The following is a 23142-nucleotide window of genomic DNA, read 5'->3' on the forward strand; positions in this document are numbered from 1 at the left end:
TCCGGCAGTCGGATCTGCGCCGTTCAAGGACCCAGTCCAGTGGGAGGTCTAGGGACCAGTCGTGGAGCCATCACCATCGTTCGTCGGGATCGAAGTCTTCGCACTCGAGGTCAGGTAAGGCGAAGCATCACAAGAAGTCAAAGAAGCGCCATTGCTCTCCTACTTCCCGTCGCACAATGCGGCTGAGGGTGCGTGTGATGCCAGCCCCGCGGCTCCGGCGGAGCCTATGCAGTCGGTGTCGGCCTACCGCCCTTCCCAAGTCCGTCGGCGACTCAGGCTCAGAAGCAGGACTTTCTATCAGCCATGGCCTGCCTCTTTGGCCCGTCGGGCACCGCCAGCTCACCTTCGGGCCCCGCGGCCCCGACTGGGGGCCTTCGCCCTTCACTGTCGGACGGCTCTGACTCTTGCATTGCTGTCGATCCCGGAGTCGCAGGGACCCCAAGGATCCAGGCCTGGATCCCGGTCAACGCCGGTTGACCTTGTGACACCTCTACAACATCGATCCCACCAGCACCACCTCCGACATCGCCTGTGCCCGCGGACGACGTCATCCTCGGTTTCAGCCCTGATGTGGACACAGCGCCGATTCTATGTCCAGCCTCCTTATTTTTGGCCTGTTCATCAGCCTTCGGAGGAAGGGGAGGACTGGGAGGTTGGCACAGTGTGAGTTTGACCCAGACTGGACAGAGGAATCGGGGGATGCCAGCGGTCTTGACACCTCTCCTGACCTTGGCATGCTATCTCCTCCTACCCTGGCTACGGAGGAGGGTGCAAGTTATGCTCTGGTGCTGCGTAGGGCGGCCGAGGCTCTCCACCCCAACTCCCTACAGTGGCCATCAAGACTAACCTCCTGACAGAAGTGCTTCAGCCGGCAGCTACCTCTGCGAAGCCACTGCTGCCTTTTTATGATGCACTATCAGATGTTCTTTTGGGCACCTGGTCCAGGCCCAAAACAGGGGCTCCTGTGGATAGGAACGTGGCCTGAGGCCATCGCCCGGCTCCAGGAGACCACAATTTCCTTTCCCAACACCCCACCCCTGAGAGCTTGTTTTTCAAGCCCCTGCGGCCCCAAGCGCATTCCCTTCCACGCCCCCGGACAGTGAATCCAATAAACTGGAGCAGTTCGGTAAGAAAAAGTTTTCTTCCCCCAGTTCAGGGCTCCGGTCTGTGAACACTTCATGCCTTCTGGGCCGTTATTCCCACTCTGTGTGGGATATGGTGGCACAAGTGCTGGCTCAGTGTTCGGAGGAGGCCCAGACAGTGCTCTCTCAAGCTATTGCTGAAGGGAGCGATGCAGCGAAGTTCACGATTTGATGTGGCCTTGACACCGCCGACTCGCTGGGCAGGGCAATTTCCACGACTGTGGCGCTCCGTCGCCACACCTGGCTGAGGACTACTGGTTTCTCTGGGCATGTCCAGAACACCCTGATGGACATGCCCTTTGATGGCGTTCACCTTTTTTACAACAAAGCACACGATGCGTTGAAGCGCTTTCAGGACACGTGGGCTATGGCCAAGTCCTTGGGTATTTTCGCCATGCCCCCTCCTCCGCATTCTGCTTTCCGCTCCTTTCGTGGCCACAGAAGGGGTGCCCTGACACGTTCTCTTCAGAGCCACAGGCCTGCGCAGCAACAATCACAGCGCAACTGTGGAACCCGCCGAGGCCTATTAGATGGCCTATTTACCAACAATCCTGATATATGTGTACTCGATACGCTTCCCCTCACATGGTCAGATCACAGGGCTATTATCTTTGGGATACACACCCGACCTACTAATCCTCCCCCCTCCAGGCCACGAACTAGGACAGGGGCGCGCTCCTGGAAAAATGTTGACATTCCTCAGATGTCAGATCTTCTGGCACTATCCCGTCTTATGGGAAGAGGCAATCCTGCTTTATCTGCCTCCGATTTCCATGATTGGATTCGGAATGCTGCTGATCAAGTGGCTCCGGAGAAGTGTACGAGACCCAACCGAACAACTCCGTCGGCGGCCTGGTACACCGAAGATCTAAGGCTCCATCGACAGCACTGTAGGAACCTAGAAAGGCGTTGGAGGAAATATTATTGCCCCATAGCCAAGCAATCTTATAAGGATGCCCTTACAGTATATAAAAGGGCGATCACGGCTCGTAAAAGTGCCTTTTTCTCTGCTCAAATAGAGAATGCCAAGAACTCCGCAAGAGAACTGTTTTCAGTTGTTACCACACTGTCCACACCTCCCACGGGACCCGGGGTTGAACCATCTCAGTCCTTCTGTAATGCGCTGTCCACCTTTTTTACCACCAAGGTGGCAGACATATATTCATCCTTTGAGGAGGACACAAGATACAAACCCCGAGTCTGTATTAGGGATGAATCAACTTCAGATCATGATTACGATCTTTTTTCTTCCTTTGCCTCTATCACTCAAGACCACATCGGTAGTCTCATCTCCATCATTAAGTCGGGGTCCCCCTTGGACCCTTGCCCCCCCTCTGTGATGGCTAACCTTAGCAAAGTGATCTCGCAACCTCTTATGGAAATCTGCAACACTGCATTTCAAACTGGTCATTATCCAACTCCATGGAAGAAAGCAGTGGTTAAACCACTCTTGAAAAAACCTTCCCTGGATCCTACAGCTGTGGCCAGTTATAGACCAATTGCGTGTCTCCCCTTTCCGGCCAAAATTTGCGAATCTCTGATGAACAAACAACTCTCGGAGTTCGTCGACACTCACCAACTTCTCGACGAAACGCAGTTTGGTTTCAGGAAAGGGCACGGAACCGAGACCGCTCTAATATAGGCCTCAGATGAGATCAGAGCCATCATGGACCAGGGAGGTGTGGCCGTCCTGATCCTTTTGGATTTGTCTGCGGCCTTTGACACGGTCGACCATGCTATTTTGGTCGACCGTGTCACAGCCCTGGGGATAAACGGCATGGCCAGGGATCTCATTTCATCTTTCCTGGCCAACCGTACCCAGACAGTGAAGTTGGGTGATTTCTACTCTCCTGTCTCTGCACTCCCCTGTGGAGTCCCACAGGGCTCCTCGCTAAGTCCTACGCTATTTAATATCTATGTAGCGGACTTAGCGAGGGTAATAAAGGCCCATGGACTACGACTTACGTCGTACGCAGACGATACCCAACTGGTCCTGGCAATCCACAAGGATGGCCCACTGGTGGCAGTTAATTTCCAAAAGGCTATGCTTGTGGTTAGCACATGGATGGCCTCCAACTGTCTGAGGCTTAACTCGGATAAAACCGAGATTATGACTTTCGGTAAGCTCTCACCGGAATGGTCTTCCATCTGGTGGCCTGTCCAGCTGGGCTCTCCACCTACCCCAGTGGAGAAGGTTAGAAATCTGGGGGTTATTTTTGATAGCAAGCTGTCTTTCAGCCTTCATGTCAATAAGGTTGTGTCAGCCGCATTCTTTATCTTAAAGAAAATCAAGAAATTACTGCCCTACCTCCCTATCTCAGCTGGGAAGACCTTGGTCTCTACCCTGGTCTTCTCAAAAATTGACTATGGGAACGCTTTGTTTTTAAACACTCAGAAACATGTCATAGCGAAATTACAGTCAATACAAAATGCGGCTGCAAGGATTCTTCTTGATATCCCCCGCCGCCAGCCCACTACTCTTGCCATTCGTCATCTACATTGGTTAAAAGTAGAGAATCGTATCAAATTTAAGGCCCTCTGCATTGCCTATAAGGCAATGCAGGGTGTTGGGCCTAAATTTTTGACAGAAGCGTTTCAGCCCTACATCCCCAAGAGGCATCTAAGATCTGCTAACACCCGCCTTCTCCCAGTGCCTCGTACTAGAACTGTCACATGGGGAGACAGGCGCTTTTTGGTGGCCACACCCAAATTGTGGAACGTGCTGCCGTTGGCGATTAAAACTGCCCCCAATCTGATGAGCTTCCGTAGGCTATTAAAGACATGGTTGTTTAACCAGTAAGTTGCTGTTTGATCGCTCTTAGCCCTTTATGCGCCGAGACACCTTCGGGTATTTGTATGCGCAATAAAAATCTCAAAAATAAATAAATAAATAAAGGGGGCTAGTGGCGGGTCAGCCTACCTCCACCCCGGCCACCACTGCCTCCAAACCTTCCTAGTCTGGTCTTTTAGGCCCATCAAAGGCCAGTGGGCGGCAGGATTCGCCATCACCTCCCCCACTGGTGCACCATCACTTCGGACAGGTGGGTTTTACAAATAGTCCGAAGGGGCTACTCCCTCCCCTTCCAGACTACCCCTCCAGCCATGCCACCGATTGTCGGGGATCACTTGGCACTTCTTCAACAGGGACCATCGAGCGCGTTCCTGCGCCAGAAGTAGGACGTGGTTGTTATTCCCACTTCTTTCTGGTGCCCAAGAAGGACAAGGGCCTGCGCCCTATCTTGGACCTCAGGGACGCCAATCGCTTCCTCCGGAAGGAGAAGTTCAAGATGTTGACTCTGGCTCAGGTCTTTGCTGCCCTCGACCCTGGAGACTGGATGGTGAAGTTCGACTTGCAGGACGCATATTTTCACATCCCCGTCCTGCCAGCTCACTGGCGTTACCTGCGGTTCACGGTAGGCCAGGCGCATTTTCAGTTTGCCGTGCTCCCCTTCGGCCTCACCAACGCCCCTCGGGTGTTCACGAAAGTGATGGCGGTGGTCTGGGGTTTCAGTCTTCCCCTATCTCGACGACTAGTTGTTGAAGGCTGGCTCGCCCCAGGCAGTCGTCTCCCATCTCCAGACTACGACCGACCTCCTGCATTTGCTGGGGTTCTCCATCAATGTGCCGAAATCACACCTGATTCTCTCTCAGAAGCTCCTCTTCATCGGAGAGGTTCTGGATACGAGCACTTTCGGGCCTATCCTCCCAAACGGCTAGTCCAGGATATTCAGGCTATGATTCCGATCTTTCAGCCTCTATCCTGGGTTTCGGTCAGGATGACTCTGAGGCTGCTGGGCCTCATGGCCTCCTGCATCCTGCTAATCACTCGTGCCAGATGGCATATGCGGGCTCTGCAGTAGAACCTGAAGTTCCAGTGGGTGCAGCCTCGGGGGAATCTGTCCGACTGCGTCCGGATCTTTGAGGGCACTGCTCGACAACTGCATTGGTAGCTTACATTGAGTCAATGGCAGATCCCTCTCTCATCCCCAACCAGACCACACTTTGGTGACGGATGCCTCCCTTCTGGGATTGGGCGGCCACATGGGAGAGGTGGAGATCAGAGGCCTCTGGTCTCCAGCGGAGTCCAGGCTCCATATCAACCATCTGGAGCTTCGGGCCATCCGACTTGCACTAAAGGCATTCCTTCCCTCTGTCAAGGGGAGAGTAGTGCAGGTGTTCACGGACAACACCACCACCATGTGGTACTGCAACAAACAGGGCGGGTAGGGTCGTGGTCCCTATGTCAGGAGGCTCTGCGCCTCTGGACATGGCTGGAACAGCAGGGCATTTCCCTGGTGGTACAACACCTGGCACGTTCACTGAACGCCAGGGCAGACAAACTCTGTCGCAGTTGAATGATGGATCACGAATGGCGTCTTCACTCGGATGTGGCGCAATGTCTCTTTCGACAGTGGGGAGAGCCTTGCTTGTTGGAGCTGCCAAGGCGGCACTCGCTAGGCGATGCTTTTCGTCGCAAGTGGAGTTTTACGCCTTTCCGCCTATTCCACTTCTGCTCTAAGTGCTGAAGAAGATCAGGCGTGACCTGGCCAAATTCATTCTTGTGGCTCCGGACTGGGCTAGAAGAGTTTGGTATACTTAGCTACTCAGTATGACCATCGATCCCCCGATCTGACTGCCTCTTCAGGAGGATCTTCTGTCGCAGCAACGGGGGGCGGTCCTCCACCAGAACCTGTCCAGGCTCCACCTCTAAGCGTGGAGATTGAGCGGCAGCAGTTGATTCCTGTTCGACGTGCCTCCTGAAGTCTTTGATGTCATTCTGGCAGCCAGGCGTCCCTCCACAAAGTTGGTATACGTTTGCAGGTGGAACAAATGTGTGGCATGGTGCACAGCAAAGGCTGTGGATCCCCTTTCTGCCTCTCTTTCAGAAGACCTACTGTTCCTCCTTTCTTTGGCCCAGCAGGGCTCTGCTCAGGGCACTATCAAGGGCTATCTTTCTGCTATTTCGACCTTTCTCATACTTCCTGATCAGCCCTCTCTTTTCAAGTCCCCTGTTGTAAATAGATTCCTCAAAGGCATTACTCATCTTTTCCCTCCTATTTTCTTCGCAATACCACAGTGGGACTTGAATCTGGTTCTCACATATTTAATGTGTGCTCCCTTTGAGCCGCTTCACAACTGTCCTCTTAGTTTTTTGACTTTGAAGACTGCTTTCCTTTTGGCCATCATTTCTGCTAGGAGAATGAGTGAGCTCCAGGCTCTTTCTTGTAAACCTCCTTTTCTATCTGTCCATCCGGACAAGGTTGTGCTCAGAATGCGTCCATCCTTTCTGCCAAAGGTTGTCACTGCCTTTAACATCGGCCAGACCATCACTTTGCCCACGTTCTTTCCGCCTCCGTATCCTTCCAGAAAGTAAGAGAGGCTCCACCGTCTGGACGCAAAACGTGCGCTCTCATTTTACCTAAATCGCACACAACAGTTCCGGGTGGATGACCAGCTCTTTGTTGGCTATGTTGGCGCCAAGAAAGGTCGAGCCATACACAAGTGAACTATCTCTAGATGGGTCATCTTGTGGATTAAAGCCTGTTATTCTCTAGCAAAGAAGGAGCTTCCGGTGGGGCTGCGCGCCCATTCCACCAGGGTGACGGCTGCCACTATGGCATTGGGACATGGTGTCATCTTACAAGACATCTGCTAAGCATGCTACGTGGGCCTCGTTGCACACTTTTACTAAGCACTACTGCCTGGACAGCCAAGTCCATAGAGACGGCTTCTTTGGCCTTTCTGTTCCCTAAGACTTCCTGGTGTGATCGTGGAGAAACAATCAGACCTATTTAGCTAGGTATTTAGCTAGGAACTTTTTTTTTATCTACAGCGAGTTATTCCTTCACTCGCTGTCATTGCACCAGACAGAGAGAGGGACGCGCCTCTGTAGAAACGGCACTGGGGGAGCTGACGCGGGACATTCAACGCTATACAAGCGCACACTGCAATATCTGACAACACCAACGAGCAACCCCGCTCCCCCGCACATAGAGCGCCATCTCACGCTCACCGTGCCCCACTTACCCGATACTAGAGTAATTTTCGCATTACTGAGTTTTTCGGCCGGCTCAACCCATTCTCCTGCCTGCCTTCCACTACCCTTACATGGGCACCCGGCTGGGTCCCCTGTGAGTTCCTTTATTTTCACTACATTCACGGTGCCACTTCGTCTCACATCAGGCAGAACAGGCCCTCCTTCAGGTGTCCCAATACTGCTAGGTCCTGAAGAGACCAAATATCCTAATTGGATCGAAACGCCGTCGACAGTTTACAAAGGCGAACCAAAACGCACCTTTTATGATTGTATAAAGTGTTGTGGATCACATTGTTACATTTCCCATGGTCGCTGAAATGTTCTAAAATTGAAACTTTGTACATATGTCACTGTTTAGCTTAATCTCAAATGTTCTTTCACTGGGACACCACACACTATTGTCTAATGTGTAGCCATTTTACAGAATATCTCTCAACTTAAACACATATGTTTGTATTGTGTTACTTATTTCCTATATAAATAATTTCACAAATTAACTGAACCTTTAATGTGTGTAGCCAGCTTTTCTTTCTGATATCACCCCAACCCTTTGCATTGCCATTGTGCATAACTCTATTAGAATATTCTTTACTAGTCCACAGGAGCCATTGTTTGCTCATTAGCTTTCGTACCCAGGCTCCCCGGAATAGGGTTCCCTTGTTTCTTATTCCCTGGGGATAGGTGTGAAGCACCTTCACCAAAGCAGGCTTTGTTTCTGACCCGCAAGAGCACAAGGCTCCCACCTTAGGGGGTCAGAAACATGTCTGGTTAACTGGTCTGCACCAGTCTGAATACCTACCAAATCACTAGTGTGTGGAAATGGCAGATGGCAGCTCTGATGTGCTCTCTGAGTGCAATTATTAATGAATCCACCACTGGCATCAGTGTTGGCTTAATAATCTGATATGTTTGGTACCAAACATCTTGGGATGTGGTGAAGCCATCATGGAGCTGTGAAACTTGTATTGACAAGCTTCCAGCCCATGTACTCAGTATACCCTCACTATTCACTTATAATGTATAAGAATGGACGTTGACACTAATGGGCATACCTGCTCATGTGGTTATGGTGCACCCTGCCTTAGGGCTGTAAGGCCTGCTGTGGGGGTGACTTACCTATGCCTCTTGCAGTGCTGGCAGGCCTGGCACACACAGATATGTGCCAGGTCGACTCCTAACTTTCGGCTGCACCAAGCCATGCAGGCTGCAGTGGCTTGGTGAGGGGTCTCTTAGGGTGGCATAATACTTGCTGCAGCCCTTAGAGACCCTCTCTGGTCACAATACCCTTGGTACCAATGGTGCCTTTTACTAGGGGCTTATATGTGGCCAGAAGTGTGTCAATTGTGGAAACAAAGGTACAGTTTTGGGAAAGAACACAGGCACTGGGAACATGGTTAACAGGAACCCAGTGCACATTCAGTCGAAGTGCACCAGAATTAGGCAAAAAGAGGGGGTAAACCATGCAAAAAGGGCCACTTTCCTACAAACAGCACCCTATCTTTGTAAATATGGCACAGTTTAGCTCTCTCCACTTCATGCAATGTAGCTCAGCGCAGCAACATGGCCTGCTATGCTGTGTTGCGTGAACTGTTACTAAATCTGCGCCAAAATGTTTTCTTACAGACGGAGCGTGGCTTAAGTCAGGATGGCCTTTCCTTTCTGGGCCTATTTTACCCATAAGGCAAGTTGGAATGAATACTTGGCCTAAACAAAGCTGAAATGTACTCCACCCTCCGGCGTAAAGTGGAACACACTCAAAATCTGATCACAGACTCTAAATGTTTATTGGTAGTCAAAGGTGTTGAGTACATCAGTGATGCTGCCTAGTCTGTCCCTCTTGGCCTATTGGGAGTCTCACCTGCTCCAGTGAGCTGAAAAGGTGATCCAAAAGTCTGGCAGATCAACAACACACTGGCAAAAACTATGACAGCCATCTTAATTTTAAACAGAGATGGAGCTTCCAAACATTCATAACCTTTCAAATGCATGATTGGAGAGATGTTGCAAAATTGAATAAAAACTTGGATACGCAAAACAGGATACGCCAAATGTCTATGTTAAGCTGGCGCCCACAATACCCCAATGGAAGTCCGTTTTAGCTCTAAAGCTATAATCTGTTGTTTCCTGTCACATAAAGTTAGGGAAATCAAATGGAGAATTCTCACAAAACAGCAGAGAGCAGTTAGAAAACCAAATAAGAGTTACTTATGTGCATATTCTTGTATTTTAACCAGACATTAAAGGCTTGGACCTCAAAGATTATGATAGACTTGATAAATGACCAATATGCCTTGATAAAGAAGTATCACTAACTTGGAGAAAATGTGTTTTGTGGCATTGAGTTCAAGGATCTTGTGCCCCGAGGAGAAAGAGGAAGGCCTACAATTATAATTAGCCTCAGGGATAGTAAAGGCAGAGAACAGATCCGGGCAAGAGTCAGGTAAGAAGGATAATGTGTTATGCAGAGGGTCTCAATCCTAATTCTTCTCCGGAGGTTGCGCAACTCTTTTGAGAAGAGAAAGAAGAAGGTGGAATCTGTAAAGAAGGCATTCTTAGGCATCAGAGGATTGGCAGGCATTGTCTTCACAGTTTAAAAAGAGTATTTGGGTCAGCAAGAAATAGTGATCCAGCAGCTCATAACAGGCCTGTGCCAGAGCAGCAGAGGAAATATAGGTGATGAACGGGATATGAATGCTAATTATATCTCTGTGGGGGACGAGTTATCATCACTTCCACACAGAAACATCTATATATAGAATTCATAAGTGTGCTTTATAATTGTGTTATTCTGGGACCACGGTGGGCAGGGAGGTTGCAGTATTTTGAGGTTCCATGGTGGAGGAGGTTATGCCATGAGAAGATACAATGTCGTGCAACATGGATAACTAGTCACCTAGTTAGTTAAATGCATACATACAAATGGTATGAGACCATGTCCCATATCCAGAACATATGTATTTGCAAAGGACAGTCAAAAGATATAAAACAAATCTTCATACACAATGATGTGAATGTTAGCCCTATAAGCTCGCACACATGCTAAATACAAATGTGAGCTTGATAGTTCTTGGACAAATACATTTGACTACCTTACATAATGTATGCTAGATAAGCTAATAATAATGGGTTTAACATCTAATCTAACAGTTTACTCTATTACATTTGTTTTTTTCAGATGATTAACATTTATGATGCTATAACTGAACTTTTGAATATTGGTCCCTATTATTGGAGACCATCTCCATATGCTTATTTCTGGTTGGAGCAGGATGATGAACGAATATTGCAGGTATCTGGAAACATCATTTTTAAAACACTCTTTCTCTCATTATTACCTGTGTTTACAAGTTATTTAAAGGGTTTAAAAATTACTTACTAAAATTCAGTATTACATTTTCGTCTGGAATTCCTTGTTTCTTTAAATAGGAACTAACACCTCACAGAGGGGTGTTTGAATATTTTGATATGAAATCTTCACGGACATTGCAATTTTCCAATCTCAATAACTCGGAAATGGTATGCCGAATCCTATTTTCAGGTGATTTTGTTTGCCAACTTGTATTCTCCTGGAAGTAGTAGCTCCATGTTTTCTCATCTCAACGCCAGTTCCCAAAACAACACTTTTGGTGTTGGTTCATACAGTTTAGTGCCACTCCACACTTTCCTTCATCCTTTCGGTGAAGTTCCCTAGATTAACTAATTGCATGAAACGTTGCCCATTTCCTTTAGAAAGAAGTTTTTTGCTGATGCCTACGGGTTTATTTTCTATACATCCTCATTATTCGCTGTGGATAACTGCACACAAGATGGATTGGTTCAGCCATCTATGTGTAGCCCTGCTGATTTTCAGTGGCTCATTGTTAAATATCCTGATGGAGACACTTACGGGTAAAACCCAGGACTCTTCTTCTGTGACCTCTCAGCTTTAGGTGGCAGTTAGCATTGTGCAGGTCATGCGCCTCACAAACTGGCTGTGTATCTCTTTTTTACTCTGCTTCCTTCCTTCCTTCAAACAATGATACGTTAATTAGACAAGTTTCTTTCTCATTAACCTTTACAATGCTTTACTTATCCTGGTAGTTAAGGAAGTGAGACACAGGAAAACTAGATGAGGGCCCTTACATGACAGCATCGTTTCCTAATTATAGGTAAAACGAGTTTAAACCTACCGTAGCTGTTGAGGTATCTACTCAAGAGTTGACATGACTGTTTCAGAGAAAGTTAAATACTATACATTTCACTGGCCACTTAGTCTATAGCACTCAGCAAAAGAAAGCAGCTGAGCAATTAATAATATAACATTGGACTACAACATTAACCTACCCCATGTTTTCTAGCTAAGGTTTTTGTTTAGAAGTTGCTACTAGGGGTGTGGTCAGGTGTGCATGGAGTGATGAGTGTTTCTAGGGTACTCCAGTCGAGTTTATAAGCATCTGTATGCAGTCCAGGGCAGTTTCATGGTCATCCCGGGCCCACAACCCTTTTTGAGAGCTGGTCAGAGCCTTATCTGTCTGCCTGGAGGATATGTTTTTTGACTGGGAAGTTTGAGTTGTAGCGAGTTAGTCAGAGTGACCTGTCAAAGGCACTCTGCGGCCATATTGGCAAAGTGCTGGAGCAGAGTGGTGGCCTTTCAGCTGCTACCAACTGGAGAGGGAATGGACAGATAAAGAGGGGTGGCCCTCCCACCAGTGGTGCTGAAGGCCACACACGGGGTGAAGTCAATGTGGATCAAACCTAAAGAAAGTAGGAAGGCAGAGGAGCTGGTGATAGTGGGTAAGAAGTCCACCCACATGCATCAGACAGTGCATAGCACAAAGGTGCCTTGCAGCATGAGAAGTCAAGTCATAGTGTGGGCCCTCTGCCAAAGCGGCAGCAAGACAAGGATCGTGAAGGGCAAACTGTACCTTGAGGTTCCTCTTGAACAAAATGAGGTAGCAACACCAGAGACCTGGTAAGATTAAGGCAGAAAGCATACCAACATTAGACCTACAGCTGCATTTGAGGGACAAACTGCATGGCTTGCCTTGTTTTACATGCAGAGCTGCCATTTTATAGACTGCGAAAAGCAATCTGATTCTGTGTGCTATGTTCCTGCAGTGAGAAGAATATACCGAGCTCAAAGATTGGCTGCAGAGTGCACAATGCTAACAAGATTTGAGGGGAAGCGGCACTGAATAAACACCCCACTTCTCAACTGCCTGTTATAGTCCTGAAATCTAGTAGTAAGCATCTAGCATTTTGCTGATTACCTAATATCCAGTGAGTTTACGCTCTTGAGTGCAAGGGGGCAAGAAAACATACTGCTCCATTGGGAACACCATTAATACAGGGGCAAGAGGAGACACTGAACTTGTTTACCACATTCATTCCTTTTATTGCAACTCTTGGGAGCAAGGGGTGTATTGGGGTGGGGTGAAAATGAATCAAGGATCCATATAAATATAACTTCTCATAAGCATACATTGGGCATTGTTAGAAATGGGATCTCTGATTGGCTGAGGCTTGCGCCAAAGCCAGGCAGAGACCACCACTCTAGTTAGGGCAAGGGAGCTACACTCCAAAGATAACCCCTGCTCACCCCCTTGGTAGCATGGCACGAGCAGTAAGGCTTATCCCGGAGGCAATGTGTAAAGCATTTGCGCATGCACCCACCAGCAACAACATCCCAGGCCCCCCCCAAAACGATCTCCACACAAGGTTATATCAAAAATAGCCTTTGTATTCTCAAAACACATTAGAATAGTAAACACATTATGTACACTTTGCCAACTGGCACAGGGCAATATTTACAAGGGATTATGTACACCTGACAGGGCCACATGGACCACTGTCAGGATCATCACAGAGTGAACTTGGTAAAAGTGAACTAGATCATAAACATACAAGTAAAATAGGTCATAGAAGGTGCAGCCAGTAAACACTGGTAATCACTGTACTTTGCAACAGTCTGTGATATGAACTACATCATGCACAGTATCCCACAAGTCTAAATACATTAGACTCAAACCACCTAAGTAAAATTTACACTAGAGGCGTAAATCACGCAGGGAAGTATAATCTCCCTAACACAAACCAAGATAGGTAAAACAACCTCATAGTCATAAACCATATTTTAGAGGTATCAAAATAGGGTGCGCAAAACATACTATACACAATACATTTCCTAGCACCCAGAAAACATTAGCACATAAATCACATTAGAGCCTTGTGCCCTATAAATGTAACCATCCACCCTGGCCAACTGGCCATCTCAGAAGGGGCTCAAATGCCCTATGTCCATGAATATTTACAACAAGGGGTGGTGAGGGACAGAGTCTCTGAATTAAGCAGAAAGCTCTCACCCAGTCAAAAGATCAGGGCTAGATCCAACACCGTTTTTTAGCTCACTGCACCATCCCAGTTTCAGAACCTGGCTGTATGCAAATTAGTCTGATCCTGTCCCAGTGCATGATGGGAACAGGGCAAACCAAACTACAAAAGCCAATTCTTACACTGGGAAGGAAACAAGCTCCCGGGGACCGGTTTCTGACATTACAGCCGTCTTCGGCCCGGTTTGCTTGAATCCTGATGGTGCAATGAGCAAGGGTCTCACATCTGAGAATACCCTTCCACGCTTAGGGTGGACAAAAATATTTACAACAAGGGGTGGTGAGGGACAGAGTCTCTGAATTAAGCAGAAAGCTCTCACCCAGTCAAAAGATCAGGGCTAGATCCAACACCGTTTTTTAGCTCACTGCACCATCCCAGTTTCAGAACCTGGCTGTATGCAAATTAGTCTGATCCTGTCCCAGTGCATGATGGGAACAGGGCAAACCAAACTACAAAAGCCAATTCTTACACTGGGAAGGAAACAAGCTCCCGGGGACCGGTTTCTGACATTACAGCCGTCTTCGGCCCGGTTTGCTTGAATCCTGATGGTGCAATGAGCAAGGGTCTCACATCTGAGAATACCCTTCCACGCTTAGGGTGGACAAAAATATTTACAACAAGGGGTGGTGAGGGACAGAGTCTCTGAATTAAGCAGAAAGCTCTCACCCAGTCAAAAGATCAGGGCTAGATCCAACACCGTTTTTTAGCTCACTGCACCATCCCAGTTTCAGAACCTGGCTGTATGCAAATTAGTCTGATCCTGTCCCAGTGCATGATGGGAACAGGGCAAACCAAACTACAAAAGCCAATTCTTACACTGGGAAGGAAACAAGCTCCCGGGGACCGGTTTCTGGCATTACAGCCGTCTTCGGCCCGGTTTGCTTGAATCCTGATGGTGCAATGAGCAAGGGTCTCACATCTGAGAATACCCTTCCACGCTTAGGGTGGACAAAAATATTTACAACAAGGGGTGGTGAGGGACAGAGTCTCTGAATTAAGCAGAAAGCTCTCACCCAGTCAAAAGATCAGGGCTAGATCCAACACCGTTTTTTAGCTCACTGCACCATCCCAGTTTCAGAACCTGGCTGTATGCAAATTAGTCTGATCCTGTCCCAGTGCATGATGGGAACAGGGCAAACCAAACTACAAAAGCCAATTCTTACACTGGGAAGGAAACAAGCTCCCGGGGACCGGTTTCTGGCATTACAGCCGTCTTCGGCCCGGTTTGCTTGAATCCTGATGGTGCAATGAGCAAGGGTCTCACATCTGAGAATACCCTTCCACGCTTAGGGTGGACAAAAATATTTACAACAAGGGGTGGTGAGGGACAGAGTCTCTGAATTAAGCAGAAAGCTCTCACCCAGTCAAAAGATCAGGGCTAGATCCAACACCGTTTTTTAGCTCACTGCACCATCCCAGTTTCAGAACCTGGCTGTATGCAAATTAGTCTGATCCTGTCCCAGTGCATGATGGGAACAGGGCAAACCAAACTACAAAAGCCAATTCTTACACTGGGAAGGAAACAAGCTCCCGGGGACCGGTTTCTGGCATTACAGCCGTCTTCGGCCCGGTTTGCTTGAATCCTGATGGTGCAATGAGCAAGGGTCTCACATCTGAGAATACCCTTCCACGCTTAGGGTGGACAAAAATATTTACAACAAGGGGTGGTGAGGGACAGAGTCTCTGAATTAAGCAGAAAGCTCTCACCCAGTCAAAAGATCAGGGCTAGATCCAACACCGTTTTTTAGCTCACTGCACCATCCCAGTTTCAGAACCTGGCTGTATGCAAATTAGTCTGATCCTGTCCCAGTGCATGATGGGAACAGGGCAAACCAAACTACAAAAGCCAATTCTTACACTGGGAAGGAAACAAGCTCCCGGGGACCGGTTTCTGGCATTACAGCCGTCTTCGGCCCGGTTTGCTTGAATCCTGATGGTGCAATGAGCAAGGGTCTCACATCTGAGAATACCCTTCCACGCTTAGGGTGGACAAAAATATTTACAACAAGGGGTGGTGAGGGACAGAGTCTCTGAATTAAGCAGAAAGCTCTCACCCAGTCAAAAGATCAGGGCTAGATCCAACACCGTTTTTTAGCTCACTGCACCATCCCAGTTTCAGAACCTGGCTGTATGCAAATTAGTCTGATCCTGTCCCAGTGCATGATGGGAACAGGGCAAACCAAACTACAAAAGCCAATTCTTACACTGGGAAGGAAACAAGCTCCCGGGGACCGGTTTCTGGCATTACAGCCGTCTTCGGCCCGGTTTGCTTGAATCCTGATGGTGCAATGAGCAAGGGTCTCACATCTGAGAATACCCTTCCACGCTTAGGGTGGACAAAAATATTTACAACAAGGGGTGGTGAGGGACAGAGTCTCTGAATTAAGCAGAAAGCTCTCACCCAGTCAAAAGATCAGGGCTAGATCCAACACCGTTTTTTAGCTCACTGCACCATCCCAGTTTCAGAACCTGGCTGTATGCAAATTAGTCTGATCCTGTCCCAGTGCATGATGGGAACAGGGCAAACCAAACTACAAAAGCCAATTCTTACACTGGGAAGGAAACAAGCTCCCGGGGACCGGTTTCTGGCATTACAGCCGTCTTCGGCCCGGTTTGCTTGAATCCTGATGGTGCAATGAGCAAGGGTCTCACATCTGAGAATACCCTTCCACGCTTAGGGTGGACAAAAATATTTACAACAAGGGGTGGTGAGGGACAGAGTCTCTGAATTAAGCAGAAAGCTCTCACCTAGTCAAAAGATCAGGGCTAGATCCAACACCGTTTTTTAGCTCACTGCACCATCCCAGTTTCAGAACCTGGCTGTATGCAAATTAGTCTGATCCTGTCCCAGTGCATGATGGGAACAGGGCAAACCAAACTACAAAAGCCAATTCTTACACTGGGAAGGAAACAAGCTCTCGGGGACCGGTTTCTGGCATTACAGCCGTCTTCGGCCCGGTTTGCTTGAATCCTGATGGTGCAATGAGCAAGGGTCTCACATCTGAGAATACCCTTCCACGCTTAGGGTGGACAAAAATATTTACAACAAGGGGTGGTGAGGGACAGAGTCTCTGAATTAAGCAGAAAGCTCTCACCCAGTCAAAAGATCAGGGCTAGATCCAACACCGTTTTTTAGCTCACTGCACCATCCCAGTTTCAGAACCTGGCTGTATGCAAATTAGTCTGATCCTGTCCCAGTGCATGATGGGAACAGGGCAAACCAAACTACAAAAGCCAATTCTTACACTGGGAAGGAAACAAGCTCCCGGGGACCGGTTTCTGGCATTACAGCCGTCTTCGGCCCGGTTTGCTTGAATCCTGATGGTGCAATGAGCAAGGGTCTCACATCTGAGAATACCCTTCCACGCTTAGGGTGGACAAAAATATTTACAACAAGGGGTGGTGAGGGACAGAGTCTCTGAATTAAGCAGAAAGCTCTCACCCAGTCAAAAGATCAGGGCTAGATCCAACACCGTTTTTTAGCTCACTGCACCATCCCAGTTTCAGAACCTGGCTGTATGCAAATTAGTCTGATCCTGTCCCAGTGCATGATGGGAACAGGGCAAACCAAACTACAAAAGCCAATTCTTACACTGGGAAGGAAACAAGCTCCCGGGGACCGGTTTCTGGCATTACAGCCGTCTTCGGCCCGGTTTGCTTGAATCCTGATGGTGCAATGAGCAAGGGTCTCACATCTGAGAATACCCTTCCATGCTTAGGGTGGACAAAAATATTTACAACAAGGGGTGGTGAGGGACAGAGTCTCTGAATTAAGCAGAAAGCTCTCACCCAGTCAAAAGATCAGGGCTAGATCCAACACCGTTTTTTAGCTCACTGCACCATCCCAGTTTCAGAACCTGGCTGTATGCAAATTAGTCTGATCCTGTCCCAGTGCATGATGGGAACAGGGCAAACCAAACTACAAAAGCCAATTCTTACACTGGGAAGGAAACAAGCTCTGTTTAATTCAGACACTCTGTTCATCACCACCCCCTTTTCTGAATCCTATGTCCATGAAGGCAGGGCTGCTGCCTAAGCAGCGATGGTCAAGGTTGCGCCACTGCGCAAAACCTAAACGTTGCAGCTGCCCACTATTTGCTGGGCAGCTGAGAACAACTACATGGGGCCTAAACGATGCAGCTGGCACTAAGTGCTGCGCAGCTGTGGAGGCCAAGGTAGGGCAAAGGAGTGCGTCTCACTCCTAGATTGAAAAAGAATGTGTCCCTTGAAAGCAAAGTCCTAAACGGTGCAGCTGCCCACTACTTGCCGGGCAGCTAAAGAACATTCAAATGAGGCATGGGCTCAGTGGCCCTTGGCATAAATGTGCAACACTTTGGAGCCATCTAGGCTCTAAAATCAGCTATGCTCCAGGAAGCACACTGGCTCCTTAAATAATGGGGCCTTTTTCGGGGAAGAACTTACCCTTGGGCAATAAAGCAGGGGTCCCTCAGGGCCCGGGTACACCAGTAAATAACTGTGGGAGCCACTTGGGCTCTGGACATAACTGTGGGGCCTGAAATGCACACTGGCCTATCTGGCCCTTTTAACAATGATGCTTGCAATGGGGGAGCCGCCCGCTCTCCTAGCGTTACCGCTGAGACTACCCGACAGCCCCTCCTCACAGGAGCTTCACTCGGCGTCTGCCGGGCTCCTCTCGCAATGCATCAGGGGGGCAGGCACTGGCAATGTGCCTCGCGCCCCCATCTGCAGGACACAGACGACGGCGCTAGCGGGGCTCTCTCTCTCCTTACGAGATCCCTGCTTTCACAATGCGCCAGCTTACCCGGTCCCCCCTCACAGGACCAGAACTTGGGAGGTGGAGCCCTCAAGGCTCCGGGCTAACTCCTCTTCTGGGGCTCCCTCCAGCGCAGTGGAGCCCCACAACACTTGTGCTGCTTCCTGCAGGCTGCCCCGGGGCTCTCCACAGCTCACGGGAGCCCCGGGCCGCTGGAGGCCATCACTCGGCCTGCTTCCCATCTTCTCTTGCGGCGGCAGACGCAGGACTTACCTTCCCAACCGGAAGTCCTGCCCGCCGTCAGGCACTACGGTGCCTGACTTCCTGTTCACCCGCGGCTGCGTCGGTGAATTTCTCAATGTCAGGCAAAGCCGCGAGGTGGGCACCCGCCCAGATAGGCGATTAGGTAAGCGGGGTGGCACCCGCCATAATCATGAAATTAAGTGAAGACCCAGAGTGGGCACCTGCGCACTAGAAATAATTATAGAAGCGGGGTGGCACCCGTAATTATGGCAGGACGGGGGAATCCCTATGCTGGGGGTTCCCTTTTACAGGGAAAGAAGCGCAACGCTCCCAGGCTCAAATTAAACGCTCCTGAGAGGCCGGTGGGGCACTGAAATCACAAAGCCCCCAGGAATGGCAAGTGAAAGAAAATAGGGTCCCAGCAACAAGGTCCTCCCAGATGAAGAGGGCAGCAGGGTCCCAAAGAAACAAGGTCTCCAAGGCATTCATGGGCTGGGCAGGGCCCAGGGAGGCAAGCCTTCCCCTGGGCCCCAGCAGCAGCACACCCCTGGTAGTTTCAAGTGGCAAAAAAACAAGAACAAATGAATGGGGTCACAGCCCCTTATTTATAGAACAAAATCCTTTGTCACCCAGCCTAGGGTTTAGGGAAAACCAGATTCAACTGGTTTGGGAGCACTTGTGCACTTTGTTTTGCTCAGCTCCTCTTCTCCTATTCACAGGATGGGTCAGGGACATCAGACGCACCACAGGGGGTGGAGCCAGCATTGTGGAGGGAAGGCCCAGCCCTATTCAGGTCCCAGGTGCAACTCCTCCCTCCCATCTACATGCAGATCTCCCCATTCACCACCGGGCAGACCCATCCTGACTCCTGGAGCCAAGCACACCAGCCAGCTCCTGTCAATCACAAGCCAGACAGTCAATTCACATCCACTGCACACAGAAATGCCAAATTTTAAAAGTGGCACTTATACACTAGACACATTAAATCTGCGCACACCGCTGCGCAGCATTTAATCTCACGAGTTCGCACATACCAAACTCGACCCTGCACTCACCACACATCAGGAACTACCATGGACACTCATATCCCCCATGCATTCCTATGGGAGGGCAGGCCAGTCTCGCCACACACGCTCAGAGAGCGCAGGCACTTTACACTGGGCCACAGTGCTAAAGTGTGCAGAAGCCTAAAATCACTATCATCTGGTCATTATTAAAGGGCAAAAAGTTCAGGGGTGAACCTGCCAAAAGGGCCAAGTCCAACAGGCATCTTATCCTGGAACTGTCAGGAACCCCTTCACTGATCATATCACTTCGTTTTATCCCCTGAGGCCACAGGGAAGATGGCTGCTCAATGAAAATTCAATTATTTAGTTACTTATTCATTCTGTAATGTATTATAGCAAATTTATGCAAGAGCAATAAACAGCCAACGTTAAATTATAGGAGGAAAAAAAATAGGTCCTCAAAGCTTCTACAGTGGCCGTAGTAGATAGCGGGTTAGCCAGACTTTGTACAGACAGTGATGTTGTTTGCTAAAAAAATAAAAATTTGAACCTGCACCAACCAAGCAGTTCTAACCAGTGCTAGTCAAGGCTCTGTTGATGGAAACATTGGACCACTTGACAGAGATTAAGGAAATCTGTGGGTCAGTGGCAAGCTCAGATTTTCCACTACAGCCAATACTTTATAATAGGCCCCAGATCCTCACGCAGGCTGATAGCTGAAAGAAAGAATCCTTGCTCTAAGCTGTTCTCGTGAAGTCTCTGCCAGGCCCTGAAAGACTGTCCCATCCTCACTTACACCCAGACTCATTTGGTTGTTGTGATGGCAGTTACCTCGAATAGCAAAGCTTTATCTTCCCATATGGGCTTTAAGTCAAACATGTCAGGAGTCCCTGGCAAGTAGATGCAACAGTCAGGGGTATCACAGTTTACTTTTCAGCTGGAGATGTTCATTCATTCCTTTTAAACTGAACATCCTTTTGATACAAGCCTCAGAAGCTTCTTCTTCTTTTTCATCCCATTTTAGACCTCTCAGTTCAAGAGCAGATGATTTTCTGCATCCCTTTCTCTTGCCTCAATGACGTTGATCTCCGTGTGACTTTCTGGCGGCTTAGCTTTCCACCTTCATCCCATCTCTGCTGCCTTAGCCTATGTCTTTGTTGCTGCACAAAACATTGTCTGATTGTATTCAATAGATATGCAAGACATTCATTATCTATCTGCAGGAACCCAGGATGTACTCATGCTTCTTGGTAAAAACCCAGCACAATGAATAAACTGTGCTGGTCTTTTTACTAAATTCTGTCCCTGGATATTCACCATTGCCTTAGTGCCTGTGGCTAAGTTTCTGTGACTGCAAATGAATCTACACAGGAGTAGCAGTGGATCTGAGATTATTATATTTTTGGGTTCTATATTTTTCATTCTTCTCTGTAAAGATATCCCAATCTCTGTTATTATTTTGCTTATTAAATGCAGTGACATATGACCTGGGTAGCGTCACAATATATAAATAAGTGAAATAAATAAATAACAGAAGGTATCTATTGCTTGGTGGGTAATATTAAAGATCATTTTGCAATTTCATTTCACAGTTATCTATAAATACATTCCAGAATATAGATCTGTTCAACAGTGCAGTTCATTACAAAGTATATTTAAAATTGATTTACATGAGATAAATTTTACATTAAAATGTGAAGTTGTGGTTAACAGGAACAACCATTTGTTGAAAATCTTTATGATGAGAATGTAAATTTTATGACTCATCTCTGTAACTGTCAAAACATATTTATTGGCATGCGTCTGCTTTTCCGGATTGTATATACATCCTACGAGATAAATAAATAACAAAAAGGAAAAAAGAAAAACATGTTAAACAACTTTAATAATATGACGATACACAGTATACATATAATGAACTGCTTGTCTTGTAGTGTATATAACATTAAAACATTTGTGCTGTAAAACAAAATGTTCTTAAACAGTTATTTATAAAAAAATTATCTTTATCTAAAAAAAAGTATAGTTGGCATCTTTCAAATCAACTCCTGTAATCTGTGAAATATATACGATTTCACAAATGAATGCAATTATTAACAATCAGACTTTGTGTACAATAATAGAAAGAATTATAGATTTTTTGCCATTGGTATAATACTGAGGAGCATGTGACTCATTCTAATATACTTCTCTTTTATTGCATATAATATTCAAAGTCTAATGTCCTAAATATAGAGTGGAGCATCACTGATTTTGTCAGTTATGTTTCTCCAATACTTGAATGTAGTCAAGTAAGACATAAAGATCTCTATTTCTCCTATGGATCAAGAAACATTTAGAGTATACACATAATAAATGCTATAGTAAAGGGAAATTAGTATTGTAATAAATAGTTCCCAATAGTATTTAAATGCTAAATTGCATATATTCAATAGCATGCATTACATATATGAAAATGAGTTTTGTACAAGGCAGTTATTACAGAAAATCTAATGGATTCCTAGAGGACCTTGTAACTCATAGATAATCAGGCAATGCATATACATATGTCCTGGACGTATAGGAGAAAGCACCACAGATAGGTGAATTAAGTGGAGAGTCAATCTACATCATGCTGTATAGTTGTAGAAAATAGGTCGATAAGTATAAGGAGGCAGCAATCTAATAGTAGTACCGAGTGTTGAGAGTTGGAGAGCAAATGCATGACTTTACAACACATGCAATTACCAAGCATTCCTTTTGCATACACCTTTCATATGCTTACCATATGTGGTAAAGGCTAAGTATAAATACATTTAATAATTAAAAAAATAAATAAAATTTTAAAAAATATATATATATATAGTGTGTGTTTCTTATGTTTTATGTCTTATGTTTCTAATTTTCTACTAACCCCCCAAACCCCTAAACCCTAATATTACCCTTACCTCCCTTTACCACTGCCCACCCCTAAACTGTAAAATTACCCCTACCTCCCTTAACACTGCCTACCCCATAACCCTGAAATGTCCCTTACCTCCCTTTAGCACTACCCACTCATAACCCTAAAATTATCCTACCCCACTTTACCACGGCCTACACCTAAACACTAAAATTATCCTTAGCTCTCTTTGCCACTACCCCTCCCATAACCAAATTACTCTTACCTCCTCTTACCGCTACCTACCCCTTAACCCTAACATTAACCTTACCTCCCTTTCTCATTACACACCCTCAAACCCCCAAATTACCCTTGCCTCAGTTTACCACTACTCATCCCTAAACACTTAAAATAAAAATACTTACCTGCAAGATAAAGGCATGCTTGGTAAAGGTACAAATACCTGTGTGGTACTTATCTGCGTGGTAAAGGTGTTGTGTGCTACAGACTGTGGTGTAAAATCTGCCTCTCTTAGGGAGCAAGTTCTAAATGTAATTAGGGTAAAATATGCAATTCCTCTTAGTAATGAATAAAAAAAAATCCCATGATTATGTTCATCAGCGTATTAAGGGTATAATTGTGTAGATGAATCTTAAATTAAAAAAAATAGTTTCTGCAACATAAAAGGATAGAAACGTTAGATTGGAACTCTGACTCTTCATGGTTTGTCTCCAACAAGCACTGATTAT

General features: G+C 47.1%; 1 protein-coding gene across 1 annotated transcript in view; it reads left to right on the forward strand.

Annotated features, from left to right (window-relative positions):
- NTAN1 (N-terminal asparagine amidase) overlaps positions 1-23142 on the forward strand; it is a 366637-nt gene that overhangs the window by 244150 nt on the left and 99345 nt on the right. Inside the window, exon 9 of the mRNA XM_086941444.1 lies at positions 10355-10468. Coding sequence (XP_086797570.1) covers positions 10355-10468 — 114 coding nt within the window. The remainder of the gene's footprint in view (positions 1-10354; positions 10469-23142) is intronic.

Source organism: Lissotriton vulgaris, chromosome 10 (assembly GCF_964263255.1).
Source record: "Lissotriton vulgaris chromosome 10, aLisVul1.2, whole genome shotgun sequence".
NCBI lineage: Eukaryota > Metazoa > Chordata > Amphibia > Caudata > Salamandridae > Lissotriton > Lissotriton vulgaris.